Source organism: Budorcas taxicolor, chromosome 15 (assembly GCF_023091745.1).
Source record: "Budorcas taxicolor isolate Tak-1 chromosome 15, Takin1.1, whole genome shotgun sequence".
In the NCBI taxonomy this organism is placed as follows: Eukaryota; Metazoa; Chordata; class Mammalia; order Artiodactyla; family Bovidae; genus Budorcas; species Budorcas taxicolor.
The window spans coordinates 48,247,227-48,265,066 of NC_068924.1; the positions used below are offsets into that span (position 1 = coordinate 48,247,227).

General features: G+C 38.4%; 1 protein-coding gene and 1 pseudogene across 1 annotated transcript; both read right to left on the reverse strand.

The window, feature by feature from the left end:
* Positions 1 to 5,837: 5,837 nt before the first annotated feature.
* On the reverse strand, positions 5,838 to 6,773 carry LOC128060440 (olfactory receptor 52J3). Its single transcript, XM_052652845.1, has one exon. It carries the CDS (start codon positions 6,771 to 6,773, stop codon positions 5,838 to 5,840), a length of 936 nt encoding a protein of 311 aa, XP_052508805.1.
* Positions 6,774 to 6,782: 9 nt separating this feature from the next.
* LOC128059895 (olfactory receptor 52J3-like) lies at positions 6,783 to 14,426 on the reverse strand (annotated as a pseudogene).
* Positions 14,427 to 17,840: the final 3,414 nt, after the last annotated feature.

The window sequence follows — 17,840 nt, forward strand, 5'->3', positions numbered from 1 at the left end:
CTTATAATTCAAAATTATATAAAGATACATACTTCAGTATTTTTTTCAGTAGCAATAAGTTTTTATTCATATTATACATGCTTCAATGCCATTCTCCCAAATCATTCCACCTTCTCCCTCTCCCGCAGAGTCCAAAAGACTGTTCTATACATCTGTGTCTCTTTTGCTGTCTCGCATACAGGGTTATCATTACCATCTTTCTAAATTCCATATATTTGCATTAGTATACTTTATTGGTGTTTTTCTTTCTGGCTTACTTCACTCTGTATTATAGGCTCCGAAGGAAATGGCAACCCACTCCAGTACTCCTGCCTAGAAAATCCCATGGATGGAGGAGCCTGGTGTCCATAGCATCACAAAGAGTCAGACACAACTGAGTGACTTCACTTTCTTTCTTTCCAGTTTCATCCACCTCATTAGAACTGATTCAAATACATTCTTTTTCATTGTGTATATGTACCACAGCTTTCTTATCCATTTATCTGCTGATGGACATCTAGATTGCACAGAGCTGTGATGAACACTGGGGTACACATGTCTCTTTCAATTCTGGTTTCCTCAGTGTATATGCCCAGCAGTGGTATTCCTGGGTTGTATGGCAGTTCTATTTCCAGTTTTTTAAGGAATCTCCACACTGTTCTCCATAGCAGCTGTACTAGTTTGCTTTCCCACCAACAGTGTAAGAGGGTTCCCTTTTCTCCGCACCCTCTCCAGCATTTATTGCTTGTAGATGTTTGGATAGAAGCCATTCTGACTGGCATGAAGTGATACCTCATTGTGGTTTTGATTTGCATTTCTCTGATAATGACTGATGTTAAGCATCTTTTCATGTGTTAGCCATCTGTATGTCTTCTTTGGAGAAATGTCTGTTTAGGTCTTTGGCTATTTTTTGATTGGGTTGTTTATTTTTCTGGAATTGAGCTGCAGGAGTTGCTTGTATATTTTTGAGATTAGTTGTTTATCAGTTGCTTCATTTGCTATTATTTTCTCCCATTCTGAAGGCTGTCTTTTCACCTTGCTTATAGTTTCCTTTAGGAGAAGGTAATGGCATCCCACTCCAGTACTCTTGCCTGGAAAATCCCATGGACAGAGGAGCCTGGTAGGCTGCAGTCCATGGGGTCGCTAAGAGTAGGACATGGCTGAACGACTTCACTTTCACTTTTCACTTTCATGCATTGGAGAAGGAAATGGCAACCCACTCTAGTGTTCTTGCTCAGAGAATCCCAGGGAAGGGGGAGCATGGTGGGCTGCCGTCTATAGGGTCTCACAGAGTTGGACACGACTGAAGCGACTTAGCAGCAGCAGCAGCAGCAGCATGGTTTCCTTTGTTGTGCAGAAGCTTTTAATTTTAATTAGGTCCCATTTGTTTATTTTTGCTTTTATTTCTGCTTTTATTTCCAATATTCTGGGAGGTGGGTCGTAGAGGATCCTGCTGTGATTTCTGTCGGAGAGTGTGTTGCCTATGTTCTCCTCTAGGAGTTTTATATTTTCTGGTCTTACGTTTAGATCTTTATTCCATTTTGAGTTTATTTTTGTGTATGGTGTTAGAAAGTGTTCTTGTTTCATTATTTTACAAGCGGTTGACCAGTTTTCCCAGTGCCACTTGTTAAAGAGATTGTCTTTTCTCCATTGTATATTCTTGCCTACTTTGTCAAAAATAAGGTGTCCATAGGTGCGTGGATTTATCTCTTGGCTTTCTGTTTTGTTCCATTGATCATACTTAAGTTTTTGGGTTTTTTTCTTCCCCATGAGACCTTTCTATTTGAAGCCTTTATCACATTTTTATAGTTAGGACTGACATTACTTAATGTGGTATTAGGTAAGAGGTATTTTCCAAGTGCATTTTACTTTCTTAATATCTTTAGTTTTTGAAACAGCCCTGCAACATAGATACTATGTTTATTTCCATTATACATATGGAAAACTTGAGCTATAGAAAATTTTAGCAACAACAAAGAATTTGAACCCAAATGTCTTATTCCAAAATCTATATTATTATTCAATGTATTATACTGCCTTCTTTCCCTGTATTTAGATCTTGAGCTTATTTCATGTTTCAACAAGCATGTTAAAGTTTACTGAAGTGTATTGTAAAATCTTCACTTATACCTTTGCATGTAACTACATACACACCTGAAAATACATATATGAGGGGTAGGAAGTGCTTCTTCAGAATGCCTACTAAGAACACACCTCATACCTACCTTTCATTTCAGTGTATGGGTCTCTCTAACCATAAGAATAGTCTTGGTTTCTAATTTTCAGATATAACTGCCAGGCTGAAGAGTTGATATCCATAAAATCAATTTGTTTGCATGGTTCTGCTTTAAGCTGCAATCTGACTCATGATGTCTGGGTGTCTCTTTTTCATGTTCTCACTTATTGGGTGCAGAAGACAATTCCAGGTTTACTCTGATACTACCTGAAGTCAAGCCACCTTGTTCTGTACTGCCACCACTTCTTATTTAGAATAAGAACTCTGGAACTTGTGGCAAAGTATTATGGAAAAATGAATAAGAATTACTTATATAGTGATAACTAAAATTTCTCACTTGAAGAAATTGATGGAATGTCCATGTTAAATGAAGTATTATTTTTTCAACCAGCCAAGCCTTCTGATTCTCACTCTGGCTTTACTACTGAGATCAAATGCTAGACAAGACAGTGCTGCTTTAACGTCAGGAAAGGAGTTCAAAGGGAGTCCAATGCACTATGCTAACCTACTGGAATGACAATTCCTAAAGTCAAATCATGGGAAAAAAATCAAAGAAGCCTAAAATTTTTGTTTTGTTTCAGTTCAGTTCAGTTCATTTCAGTCGCTCAGTCGTGTCCGACTCTTTGTGACCCCATGAATCGCAGCACGCCAGGCCTACCTGTCCATCACCAACTCCCAGAGTCTACCCAAACCCATGTCCATTGAGTCGGTGATGCCATCCAGCCATCTCATCCTCTGTTGTCCCCTTCTCCACCTGCCCTCAATCCTTCCCAGCATCAGAGTCTTTTCCAATGAGTCAACTCTTTGCATGAGGTGCCCAAAGTATTGGAGCTTCAGCTTTAGCATCATTCCTTCCAAAGAACACCCAGGGCTGATCTCCTTCAGAATGGACTGGTTGGATCTCCTTGCAGTCCAAGGGACTCTCAAGAGTCTTCTCCAATACCACAGTTCAAAAGTGTCAATTCTTCGGCGCTCAGATTTCTTCACAGTCCAACTCTCACATCCATACATGACTACTGGAAAAACCATAGCCTTGACTAGACGGACCTTTTGTTGGCAAAGTAATGTCTCTGCTCTTGAATATGCTATCTAGGTTGGTGATAACTTTCCTTCCAAGGAGTAAGCGTCTTTTAATTTCATGGCTGCAGTCACCATCTGCCGTGATTTTGGAGCCCCCTAAAATAAAGTCTGACACTGTTTCCACTGTTTCCCCATCTATTTCCCATGATATGATGGGACCAAATGGCATGATCTTCATTTTCTGAATGTTGAGCTTTAAGCCAACTTTTTCACTCTCCTCTTTCACTTTTTAGAGTAGAGTAAATGTGAGAGTTGGACTGTGAAGAAAGCCGAGCGCCGAAGAATTGATGCTTTTGAACTGTGGTGTTGGAGAAGACTCTTAAGAGTCCCTTGGACTGCAAGGAGATCCAACCAGTCCATTCTAAAGGAGATCAGTCCTTAGTGTTCTTTGGAAGGAATGATGCTAAAGCTGAAACTCCAGTTCTTTGGCCACCTCATGCGAAGAGCTGACTCTATGGAAAAGACTCTGATGCTGGGAGGGATAGGGGGCAGGAGGAGATGGGGACGACAGAGGATGAGATGGCTGGATGGCATCACTGACTCGATGGACATGAGTTTGGGTAAACGCTGGGAGTTGGTGATGGACAGGGAGGCCTGGCGTGCTGCAATTCATGGGGTCTCAAAGAGTCGGACACGACTGAGCGACTGAACTGAACTACAAACCAGTGTACTTAGAAAATGAACACTTAATTAACTAATCTTAGGAAAGTTAAATCAGAAAGCATGAAAATATGAAAAAAGGAAAACATTGAAAAATATGAAAATTTTAAAAAGTGATCAAAAGCAAAGATCAAGAAAGTACAATTATGTTATAATTGATTACAATCCTTCTACCCAGTAATTTTATATTAAATTATACAACCTGGATAAATGATCTAAAAAATGTACCAAGAAGAAAATGAAAGCATAAATAGTATATTTCTACTTAAAAATTAATATCAGTATCTATTCATAGAGTAATATGTAAATAAAATCAATGCTATTAAACAAAATACATAGTAAGGTTTCTAACTAAATTAACATGATCTAACTAAAATGGTGTGATTGGTTATAAAGGAAAAAATTCATACTGTAATGTCAAAAAACACACGATAAAATTTGCCTCTGGAAAAATAGGAGAGAAGATCTATTGGGACAGTGTTAAAAATGATTTCAACTTTAATTTAACAAGCATTACCTTTGAGATTACTGCAGTGTTGAAATTCATTAATTCATGAGTTGTAGGAAGAAATATATTTATTACATTTTTACTTTAATTTTTTTAAAGTCTGAAAAAGAAAATAATTTGTTAACAATAGAAAATAATGTGACAAGTTGGATGCTGCAAAACCCCATTGTTTGGTCTAAGGAAATGTTATTGTAGAATCAGTTGAAAGTCTTTGATCATGAAGAAGTTGACTAATCATTGACTGATTGGATTACTTGAACGTTAATCAGGAAGGCACTAGAAATAGATCACGGGTTTAAGATGAGAAGTCTTGGACTTGAGGATGGAGTATTTTATGATGAAGTGTAAACTGAGAGAACAGGCAGTGAAGTGATAAAGATCAGCATGTATCACATAGATAGAAATGCTATATGTAATTTAACTACAATACCACCCTTATATTATGGGTCTGAGTATAGAGGGAAGTTCACTGAAATGACACTGATGGTATTAGTGAGAAAGAGTTTTATGTTTGTTTTGGCTACCAATTCTCTGAATCTTACATATTTGGCTGACCTTTCCACTTCAACTACACATTTAGTAATGATTTTATTTTGAACTGGACAGAGCATAGGCGATTGGCAGTCCTGGCCACGTGCAGTATGAGTCAGTCATCCCCTGGTGATCACCTCTCTCCTTCCTTAGTTCATAGGTTGCCAAAGCCCATGAACTTTGCTTTTTTTAAGGGCACAAGAGAATGCAAGCTCCATAAGAACAGACGTTCATTTTATTTCGGTTCATTTATCATCCTTAATGATAAGAATCACGGATTCAGTGGACATGAACTTGGGCAAACTCTGGGAGATGGTGAGGGACAAGGAGGCCTGGCATGCTGCAGTCTATAGGGTCACAAAGAGTCTGACGCAACTTGGCGACTGAACAGAAACAATGATAAGAATGATTCAATACATACAATAAACACAAAATGAATGTAAATTAGGAGAATGAAAAAAAATGAATGAGTGATTGAATGGGCACAGGCTACAGAGTCAAAGTCCCAGTACCACATTTCTCTAATTAAAGAGCTAAAAACACACCATATATACATCCTTTGCCTAGAAGAGAAGCAGTTTCATGCTATCAAGAACAAAGTATAATGACATACAAATAGAGACCGCAACAGCTTCCCTTCAAGACAGCCTATTAACGTTTGAACTGAAGCTCCAATAAAGTTTCCACAAGTCCTAGAACCCATTAGTCAGCAGTTAGGAATAAATCAACTTGTGTTGCAATCTGGCAGCAATAGGTCAGGACCAGGAGATATTTGTTAAAGCAAGAATACACATATCTTCCTTGAGAGATCAAAATTCTTAATAAAACAATGTGGTAAGTGTCTTATTTTTTAATAAAGGCACGGAGCACAGGCTCCCATATCTGTTTGGTCTTTACACCGTAAATGATGGGGTTGAGTGAGGGTGGGATAATCAAATAGAGGTTAGCAACAAGAATATGAATACAGCGAGGTATTTTGTGTCCAAATCGATGGGTAAGGAAAGAGAAGACTGAGGGGATATAGAACACACAGATGACCCCAATATGGGACCCACATGTGCTTAGGGCTTTTAGTCGTGCATCTTGGGATGGGAGACAGAAGACAGCCCAGAGAATATAAATATAGGAGATGCCAATAAGGACTAGGTTTAGGACAAAGAAGGAAACAACAAAAAGTCCATAGATACCATTAATTCGGATATTTCCACAGGACAGTTTTGCAATTCCCATGTGTTCACAGTAAGAATGAGGTATTATATAAGCCTGGCAAAATGGTAGGCGATAGATGAGATAGACCATGGGAAGTGTAAGCAGAAGTGGACGAATTACAATGCACACGCTGATGCCCATGAGCACCCGGGATGTCAAAATGGTCGTGTAGTGGAGTGGAGCACAGATAGCCACGTAACAGTCAAAGGCCATTGCCAGTAAGACTTCAGCTTCCATGCCAGTAAAAGTATGGATCAGGAACATCTGTGCCACACAAGCTCCAAAATTAATCTCATGAGCATCAAGCCAGAAGATACCCAGCATACGGGGTACTGAGGTCGTTGAAAGGGCCAAATCAATTGTTGAAAGTATGGCCACGAAGTAGAACATGGGCTCCCGGAGGGTCTTCTCTGTCTTGATGACCAGCAGAATTGTGATATTTCCCAGTAAAGCCACAAGGTAAACAGAGCAGAAAGGCAGGGAGATCCAGCCATGGACCTCTTCCAGATCTGGGATTCCAACGAGGAAAAATGTGGTTGGGTGAAAAATGCTCCTATTGTGATAAAACATCCTTCCAAGTCACAGAGTAGAAGCAGCTGTCACTCCTAGAAGGAGGAAGAAAAAAAGAAATTTCAGTAAGTACTGGTTATGAAAATGATTAGCTTAGTGTTTCAATATAATGTGAAATGAAAAATTTTGCTTTGGAAGATCTATTAATTCTTTTTCATATTCTAAATCAAGCCATACTCGTTTGAATGGTCCAGTCTTAAAATATGTAATCCTTATAAACATTTAATCCTATTTTTTATCATCTAAGGTTTATCATCAAGCCCTGGGCAGAATAGAAAACATAAACCATAGCATGAAATATGGAATAATTTAATATTCTCTATATCTTTTTTGAAATCCCATACTGAAAAGGGACACATGAAAAACCAAGGATACACATATGAGAATGCAGACATAACCCAAAAAGAGATAGGCAGATGAGAAAGTAGTCATGGGCATGAATGCACACAACTCTTCCATAATTAGAAAAGGCAGAATTTCTCTAAAGATTTATTTATCATTTTGACATACAGAAAATTCCAAGATCAAAGAATTTTCTTTGAAATGACAGAAGCAAAATATCAGAGATATATATTATCATAAAAAAAATACACACATTCTGAGATATCTGCCCAACAGCAGACTCAAGTGGACACATACCTCTGTACTTGAAAGATCCCTGAAAGAAAGATAATAATAAGAAGATAATAAACTTCTGTAGATTTTCATTGATGTTTCTATTTTCTCAGTCATTTCATTTAATAGTGATTCACTTTTGATTGTTATGAATATGTTGGTTTCTAGTGGTATGTGACAAATTCTGCATTCACTGTTCACTCTATATCAGCTCCTCTGAGAAAACCTAATAATTTTATCACTGCTTCAGAACTGGCATGTAATCTATTCACTCCTTCTGCCTGGCTAAGACATTGGAAGTATGGGTAGAGTACAGCCTAAAAGGCTTCAGGTTGTTATGGATCTGCGGAAGGTATTTTTGAGCATCACAAAAAGTCTGGAACAACAAAATCTAATAGAAGAGAGAATTGCTTTTCATCATTGTCTGAAGGAAATAGGAGCACTTTTGCAATGCCTTCAAAATGATGGAGAAGCAATCAGGAGAAACTCCATAAACTCATAATGATGCTAAGACACTTTCTCTGGGTTCCCAACTTGAGGCACAGTGCTTCAAGTTCAGGATAAAGTAGCATAGACTCCTGTTTTTAACCTTAGTATAACTCCATATTTCCATGGGAAATATATCAGGTTGAATGAATGAAATAAATGTATACATTCTGAAGTTGGTGCGTGTATTTGTGAGAGAAAGAAAAAAAGAGAGATGGAGAGAGAGAGAACAGCTGTATTTTGCAATGCTCCTTTATGTGTGTGTGTGTGTGTGTGTGTGTGTTTGAACTGAAACTTCCAGGTAATTGCCAGTGGCCCCTGTCAGGGTGCAGGTGAAGATCAAACCTTCTAGACATTGTGATGCCTACTTTGGGTTCATCTCTATAAATAAATGCTCAATAACATGCCACTGTTCACCTCAGACTTTCATCCTGCTTTGTAAATGCATTTCATTCAATCCCTGTAACCTATTCCAGAAGCAGAAATTTTACTTTATCAACCAACTAAATAACTATTCTTGTAAGTAGATTTTAAATACCTTTGATATTCTAGATATTTTTAAAGATACCCAATCTCTATTTAAAAGTAGCAAGATTTCCCACCTGAAATGGATTACTGCATCAAGCATATCATATCAAAGTAGTAGTTCTCAGCCACGTTGGATGGATCATGCCTCTTTCATTTGAGTTTAGTACACACCTAAATAAAAAGAAAATTCATGTGTGATGCTTCATTTTTCCATAGAAAGAGAGACGCATGATAACTATCAAACAGTAAAACTCTGTCTGTTTTTTCATACAGTCCAGAGAGAGAAGTTTTATATTAAGGTTGGAGCTGCTTATAGGTTTGGAAAAAAATGAGTTAATTCAGCTTTCTCTTATAAAGTGCGCTCTGAGATTAACTCCTCTGAGATTGCTGACAAAACCCTCAGACTATGATTTAGAAAAAGAGAAACCCAAGAGAAAGCAACATGGTTAGGGATTTATAGAAAGTTATGAATGTGTGACAAAACACAGATATTATCATTTGTATATGCCATAGAGAGAAGCATTCATGTTCCTCTAGGGAAGATTCTGTAGTCAAATTCTATGGGTTGCTGTTTTCTAGACAAAATGGCACCTAATTCATAGTCTAAGTTCAAACATAGTAAGCTAGCATTGGAGACTCCATTTTCAGCCTTAGCTCTCCCTGTCTCCCTTCACTGACCAGGTATCTCAGTTCATTGAATGCTTAGCTTTAAAGGTCTTTGGACCCACTATCCTCTGTCCACGATTGTTCCCCTTTCACAGTTGTTCATATATATGTCACAGAGGCCATAGAGACAAATGATCAAAATAGCCAACCCTGGGATTGATCTGACTCAGTTCAAATACTGGACTACCCACGTATGGCTATATCACCATGAGTGACTTACTAATTATCTCCATGTCTCAGTTTCCTCAACTAGAAAATTAGGGATGATAATTGGACCAAGAGCATAAGACATTTTGAAGATAAATTAAGTACTAGATATCAGGCAATCCATATAATTCCTGGCATATTTTAAGTGGTTAATTAAAATAAAATTTAGGTCACAGCACCACCTTTGTAAACACTAGACCTATGTAAACTATACTGAGAAATCTCTTATGCCACCAGGCTGTAACATTTGGTGAAAGTTCTCATTTATTGTAACATTTATCCATTAGTGCTGAGTCAAATGTACACATAGTTCTTATTCTGACTGGAATGTATTTGAGTGCAAAAATTGAATCTCTTTAGATTTAAGCAGATATCTTAGATAGTACTTAACAAAGAGCATGATCAGGTTTAAGATATAAAGCATAGACTACAAAAAATGAAGTTAAATGTTTCTTTTCACTCTTGTCCTTCAGTTATATCACACAAATCTTAAAGTAAAATCTCTGGAAATATAAAACTTCATACATCATATGAAGTGAAAACATATATGTGTTTCTGCATGTACATACTTAAGTATATATATGTCTACATATATATATTCTAAATCATTTTCATATACATATATTCAAATATGGTAATTTCTTGGAAATCGTGGGCATGTAAATGATAAGTTTAGTAAGAGTTAATTTCAGAACAAAAGCTAAGAAACCTTAGGTAAGGTCATACACCTTTTCCCTGAGGTCTTTATCCCATCATTCCAGTTAGAGTTACTTTTACTTAATGTGTTATTAAGAGATAGTAAGTAAAGATTTACTGAGCATGGCCCTGCCGATCAGAACAAGACCCAGTTTCACCTACAGTCCATCTCTCCCATCAGGAAGCTTCCATAAGCCTCTTATCCTTATCCTTCAGAGGGCAGATAGAATGAATAACACAATCACAGAAAATGAATCAAACTGATCACATGGACCATAGCCTTATCTAACTCAATGAAACTATGATCCAAGCTGCATAGGGCCACCCAAGATGGACGGGACATAGTGGAGAGTTCTGACAAAATGTGATCCACTGGAGAAGGGAATGGCAAACGACTTCAGTATTCTTGCCTTCAGAACCCCATGAACAGTATGAAAAGGCAAAAAGATATGACACTGAAAGATGAACTCCCCAGGTTGGTGGTGCCCAATATGCTACTGGAGAAGAGTGTAGAAATAACTCCAGAAAAATGAAGAGATGGAGCCAAAGCAAAAACAACACCCAGGTGTAAATGTGACTGATGGTGTAGGTAAAGTCCAATGCTATAAATAACAGTATTGCATAGGAACCTGGAATATTAGGTCCATGGATCATGGTAAATTGGAAGTGGTCAAGCAGGAGATGGCAAGAGCAAACATTGACACTTTAGGAATCAGTGAACTAAAATGGATTGGAATGAGCAAACTTAATTCAGATGACCATTATATCTACTACCATGGGCAAGAATCCCTTAGAAGAAATGGAGCAGCCCTCATAATCAACAAAAGAGTCTGAAACGCAGTACTTGGGTGCAGTCTCAAAAAGGACAGAATGATCTCTGTTCATTTCCAAGACAAATCATTAAATATCACAGTAATCCTAGTCTGTGTCCCAACCACTAATGCTTAAGAAACTGAAGTTGAACGTTTCTATGAAGACCTACAAGACCTTCTTGAACTAACACCAAAAAAATGATGTCCTTTTCATCATAGGTGACTGGAATGCAAAAGTAGGAAGTCAAGAGATACCTGGATTGACAGGCAAGTTTGGCCATGAAGTACAAAAAAGCAGGGCAAAGGCTAACAGAGATTTGCCAAGAGAACACACTGGCCATAGCAAACAACCACTTCCAACCGCAAAAGAGAAAACTCTACATATAGACATCACCAGATGGTCAATACCAAAATCAGATTGATTATATTCTTTACAGCAGAAGAGGGAGAAGCTCTATAAAGTCAACAAAAACAAGACTGGGAGGTGACTGTGTCTCAGATCATGAGTGCTCTATTCCCAAATTCAGACTTAAAGAAAATAGGGAAAACCACTAGACCATTCAGTTCCATTCCGTTCAGTCATTCAGTTCCGTTCCGTTCAGTCATTCAGTTGTGTCTGACTCTTTGCGATCCCATGAACTGCAGTATGCCAGGCCTGCCTGTCCATCACCAACTCCCAGAGTCCACCCAAACCATGTCCATCGAGTCAATGATGCCATCCAACCATCTCATCCTCTGTCGTCCCCTTCTTCTCCTGCCCTCAATCTTTCCCAACATGAGGGTCTTCTCCAATGAGTCAGCTCTTCGCATCAGGTGGCTAAAGTATTGGAGTTTCAGCCTCAACACAGTCCCTCCAATGAACACCCAGGACCGATATCCTTTAGGATGGACTGGTTGGATGTCCTTGCAGTCCAAGGGACTGGCCAGAGTCTTCTCCAACACCACAGTTTAAAAACATCAATTCTTTGGTGCTCAGACCATTCAGATATGACCTAAATAAAATCCCTTATGACTATAGAGTGGGGGTGACAAATAGATTTGAGGGATTAGATCTGATAGACAGAGTTCCTGAAGAACTATGGACAACGGTTTGTGACATTGTAGAGTAGGCAGTGATCAAGATATCCACAAGAAAAAGAAATACAAAAAGGCAAAATGGTTGTCTGAGGAGGCCTTACAAATACCAAAGAATGCAGAGATCCAAAGAATAGGAAGGAGAGATAAGAAAGGCTTCCTCTGTGATCAGTGCAAAGAAATAGAGGAGAACAATAAAATGGGAATAACTAGAGATCTCTTCAAGAAAATTAGAGATACCAAGGGGACATTTCATGCAAAAATGGGCTCAATAAAGGACAGAGATGGTATGGACCTAACAGAAGCAGAAGATATTAAGAAGAGATGACAAGAATACCAAGAAGAACTATACAGAAAAGATCTTCATGACCTGGATAACCATGATGGTGTGATCACTCACCTAGAGCCAGACATCTTGGAACGCGAAGTCAAGTGGGCCTTAGGAAGCATCACTACGAACAAAGCTAGTGGAGGTGATGGAATTCCAGCTGAGTTATTACAAATCCTGAAAGATGATGCTGTGAAAGTGCTGCACTCAATATGGCAGCAAACTTGGAAAACTCAGCAGTAACCACAGGACTGGAAAAGGTCAGTTTTCATTCCAATCCCAAAGAAAGGCAATGCCATAGAATGTTCAAACTACCACACAATTGCACTCATCTCACACACTAGCAAAGTAATGCTCAAAATTCTCCAAGCCAGGCTTCAACATTATGTGAATCAAGAATTTCAGGCATTCAAGCTGGATTTAGAAAAGGTAGAGAAAGCAGAGATCAAATTGCAAACATCCATTGGAACATCGAAAAAGCAAGAGAATTCCAGAAAAACCTTCTACTTATGCTTTATTGACTATGCCAAAGCCTCTGACTCTGTGGATCACAACAAACTGTGGAAAATTCTGAAAGAGATGGGAATACCAGACCACCTGACCTGCCTCCTGAGAAATCTGTATGCAGGTCAAGAAGCAACAGTTAAAACCAGACATGGAATGACAGATTGGTTCCAAATCAGGAAAGGAGTACATCAAGGCTGTAATTTGTCACCCTGCTTATTTAATTTATATTCAGGGTACATCATGTGAAATGCTGGGCTGGATGAAGCACAAGCTGGAATCAAGATTGCCAGAAGAAATATCAATAACCTCAGATATGCAGATGACACCACCTTTATGGCAGAAGGCAAAGAAGAACTAAAGGGACTCTTGATGAAAGTGAAAGAGGAAAATGAAAAAGTTGGCTTAAAACTCAGCATTCAGAAAACTAAGGTCATGGCATCCAGTTCCATCACTTCATGGCAGATAGATGGGGAAACAGTGGAAGCAGTGAGAGAGTTTTTTTGGGGAGGGGGGGCTCCAAAATCACCTCACATGGTTACAGCCGCCATGAAATTAAAGGACACTTGCTCCTTGAAAGAAAAGTTATGACCAACCTAGACAGCTTATTAAAAAGCAGAGACATTACTTTGCCAACAAAGGTCCATCTAGTCAAAGGCATGGTTTTTCCAGTATGGTTTTTCAAGTCATGTGTGGATGTGAGAGTTGAACTATAAAGAAAATTGAGAGCCAAAGAATTGATGTTTCTGAGCTGTGGTGTTGGAGAAGACTCTTGAGAGTCCCTTGGACAGCAAGGAGATCCAAATAGTCCATTGTAAAGGAGATCAATACTGAGTATTCTTTGAAAGGACTGATGCTGAAGCTGAAACTCCAATACTTTGGCCACTTTATGTGAAGAACTGACTCATTTGAAAAGACCCTGATTCTGGGAAGGATTGAAGGCAGGAGGAGACGGTGATGACAGAGCATAAGATGGTTGGATGATATTACTGACTTAATGGACATGAGTTTGTATAGGCTCCAGGAGTTGGTGATGAACAGGGAAGTTCGACATGCTGCAGTCCATGGGGTCGCAAAGATCTGGACTTGACAGCGACTGAACTGAACTGAATTGGATATCTCCACAGGATAGTTTTGCAGTTCCCATGTGTTCACAGTAGGTTTGAGGTATTATTATTATTGAAACTGGCAAAAGTGTAAGCAATAGATGACATAGATCATGGGAAGTGTAAGCAGGTTTGGACACATTATAATGTACAAAGTGATGCCCACAATCACCTGGGATGTCAAGATGGTCATGTGGTGGAGTGGAGTAGAAATTGTCACATAGCAGTCAAAGGCCATCGCCATCAGGACTTGAGCCTCTATGCCAGTGAAAGCATGGATCAAGAACATCTAGGCCACACAAGCTCCAAAATTGATCTCATGAGCATTAAACTATGAGATACCCAGCATACGGGGTCCTGAGGTTGTCAAAAGGTCCAAATCAACTGTTGCAAGGAGGACTTGCAACAAACTTGCAAATCAACTTTTCTGGAGAACCAGAAAGTATAACATGGGCTTCTGGATTGTCTGGCCCATCTTGATGACCAGCAGAATGGTGACATTGCTCAGTAAAGCCACAAGGTATACAGAGCAGAAAGGCATGGAGATCCAGCCATGGACCTCTTCCAGATCTGGGATTTCAATAAGGAAAAATGTGGTTGGGTGAAAAATGCTCCTATTGTGATAAAACATCCTTCCAAATCACAGATGAGGAGAAGTTGCCACTCCTAGAAGCATGAAAAATAAAAAAAAAAGATTTAATAAGAACTGGTTATAGAAATGATCAGCTAAGTGCTTCAATACACAGTGAAAATGGAAAGGTTTCCTATATGGAAGGACTTATCTGTTTGCTTCTTTTTTTAAATTCTAAATCAAGTCAATCTCATTTGAATGGACCAGTCTTAAAGAATGTACATAATCTTTATACAGATTTAATCATATTTTTCAACACAGAAGTGTTAGCATCAAATCCATGGCAGAACTATAAAACATAGTATGAAGTAGGGAATAGTGTAGTATTTCCCATACCCTTTATGAAGGCCTTGTCTGAAGAGGGACACGTGAATAACCAAGGATACACATGTGAAAATGTAGGCATAACCCAAAAGGAGATAGGCAGGTGAGAAAATAAAGTCAAAGGCATGAATGGACACAAAACTTCCATAATTAGAAAATGTGAAGATTCTCTAAAGATTCATTCATCATTACTGACACAGAGAAGATTCCAACATCATACCTACTATCCTGTCCAAAAGACAGAAACAAATTTCAGAAAAATATATTATCACAAACAAAGACAGAGGCATTCACAGCTGCCTGCCCAAGAGCAGATATACATACAGATGGCTAACAAACACATGAAAAGATGCTCAACATCACTCATTATCAGAGAAATGCAAATCAAAACCACAATGAGATACCATTTCACACCAGTCAGAATGGCTGCAATCCAAAAGTCTACAAGCAGTATATGCTGGAGAGGGTGTGGAGAAAAGGGAACCCTCTTACACTGTTGGTAGGAATGCAAACTAGTACAGCCACTATGGAGAACAGTGTGGAGATTCCTTAAAAAACTGGAAATAGAACTGCCTTATGACCCAGCAATCCCACTGCTGGGCATACACACTGAGGAAACCAGAAATGAAAGAGACACATGTACCCCAGTGTTCATCGCAGCACTGTTTGTGATAGCCAGGACATGGAAGCAACCTAGATCTCCATCAGCAGATGAACGGATAAGAAAGCTGTGGTACATATACACAATGGAGTATTACTCAGCCATTAAAAAGAATACATTTGAATCAGTTCTAATGAGGTGGATGAAACTGGAGCCGATTATACAGACTGAAGTAGGCCAAAAAGAAAAACACCAATACAGTATACTAATGCATATATATGGACTTTAGAAAGATGGTAATGATAACCCTGTATGCGAGACACCAAAAGAGACATGGATGTATAGAACAGTCTTTTGGACTCTGTGGCAGAGGGAGAGGGTGGGATGATTTGGGAGAATTGCATTTAAACATGTATAATATCATATAAGAAAAGAATTGCCAGTCCAGGTTTGATGCAGGATACAGGATGCTTGGGGCTGGTGCACTGGGATGACCCAGAGGGATGGTATGGGGAGGGAGGTGGGAGGGGGGTTCAGGGTTGGGAACACATGTATACCCGTGGCATATTCATGTTGATGTATGGCAAAACCAATACAATATTGTAAAGTAATTAACCTCCAATTAAAATAAATAAATTTATATTTTTTTAAAAAAAAAGCAGATATAGTATGGTCACATATCTCTGTACTCGAAGGAGCCCAAAAAGAAAGATAATATTAAACCTGCATAGATTTTCATTGCTATCTCTGTTTTCCCAAGGCCATTCCATTTCTTATTGGCTCATTCTAGATTGTTATGATTGAGGTTGTTTATAGTGGTATGTGTTAATTCTTCATTAACTTCTCATTCTACATCAGTTCCACAGAAGAAACCTCCTAATCATTGCTTCAGAAATAACAGGCACTAGGTTAACTCCTGATTAAGACACTGAAAATGTGGGTTGAGAACAACCTAGAAGGCTTCAGGTTGTTAAGAATCTGCTGAAGGCTTTTTTGTGCATCACAATACTGTTTGGAATAACAAAATTTAATAAGAAAAAAAGTTACTTTCTGTCGTTGTCTATAGGAAATAGAGAAGGGTATTGTTGCAATGCCTTGAAAATGATGAAAAAGCAATCAGGAGAAGCCCCATAAAATCAAATAATAAAACAGATTGAATTTTTTCAGAGTCCTCAACTCGAGGCAGTGTTGTTCAAGATTGGGATAAAATAGCACCTACCTCTGTTTTTATCTTTAGTATAACTCCATACTTCCCTATCTCCCAATATTCCAATATCAAGTTGAAAAAATAAACTGAATGTTATATACATTCCCAAGTTGGGGTGTATGTGTGTGCAAAAGAGAAAGAAAGAGAAAAGAGAGCTGTATTTTGCACTGCTACTTTATCTGTTTTTTGAAAACTGAAACTTCCAGGTAATTGCCAGTGGTCACTGTCAGGGTGCTGGCCAAGAGCAAGGCTTCTAGACCTTGTGATGCCTACTTGGGTTCATCTCTGGAAATAAATGCTCAATATTAAGTCAGTGCTTACCTCAGACTCTCATCAAGCTTCCTTAATGCATTTCACTCAATCCCTGTAACCCTTTCCAGAAGCAGAAATTTTACTTTATCAACCAAATACATAACTGTTCTTATACATAGATTTTAAATGCTATCTAGATATTTTTGAAGATACATAATCTCCATTTAAATGTTGCAAGATTTCCCACCTGAAATGGATTACTGCATCAAGCATTTCATATCAAGGTATTAGCTCTCAGCCACCTTGAATAGATCATGCCTCTTTCACTTCAATTCAGTACACACCTAAATCAAAAGAAAAGCCATCCATGATGCTCCATTTTCCACAAGAAGTGAGACGCATAATAAGTATCAAGCAGTAAAAATCTATGTCTATTTTTTCATACAGTCCAAAGAGAGAAGTTTTATATTAAGATTGTAGCTGCTTATAGGTTTGGAAAAAATGAGTTAATTCCACTTTCTCTTATAAATCGTTTCCTGGGATTAAATCCTCTGAAATTGTTGACAAAACCCTCATGTTATGATTTACAAAAAGAAAAACCCAAGAGAAAGTAACATGGATAGGAATTTATAGAGAGAAAGTTATGAATGTGGGACAAAAACACAGATATTATCATTTGTATATGCCATAGAAAGAAATATTCATGTCCTCTAAAGAAGATTTTGCATTCAGTTCTGTGGGTTTCTGTTTTCTAGACAAAATCCATATTCTAAGTTCGAACATAATAAGCTAGCATTGGAGACTCCATTTTCAGCGTTAGCTCTCCCTGTCTCCCTTCACTGACCAGGTATCTCAGTTCAGTGAATGCTTAGCTTTAAAGTCTTTGGACCCACTATCCTCTGTCCATGATTGTTCCCCTTTTATACTTATTCATATATATATATGAGAGGTCATACAGATGAGTGGTAAAAATAGCCAACCCTGGAAATTATCTGACTCAATCTGACTCTTCAAACAGCCAACCACTAGA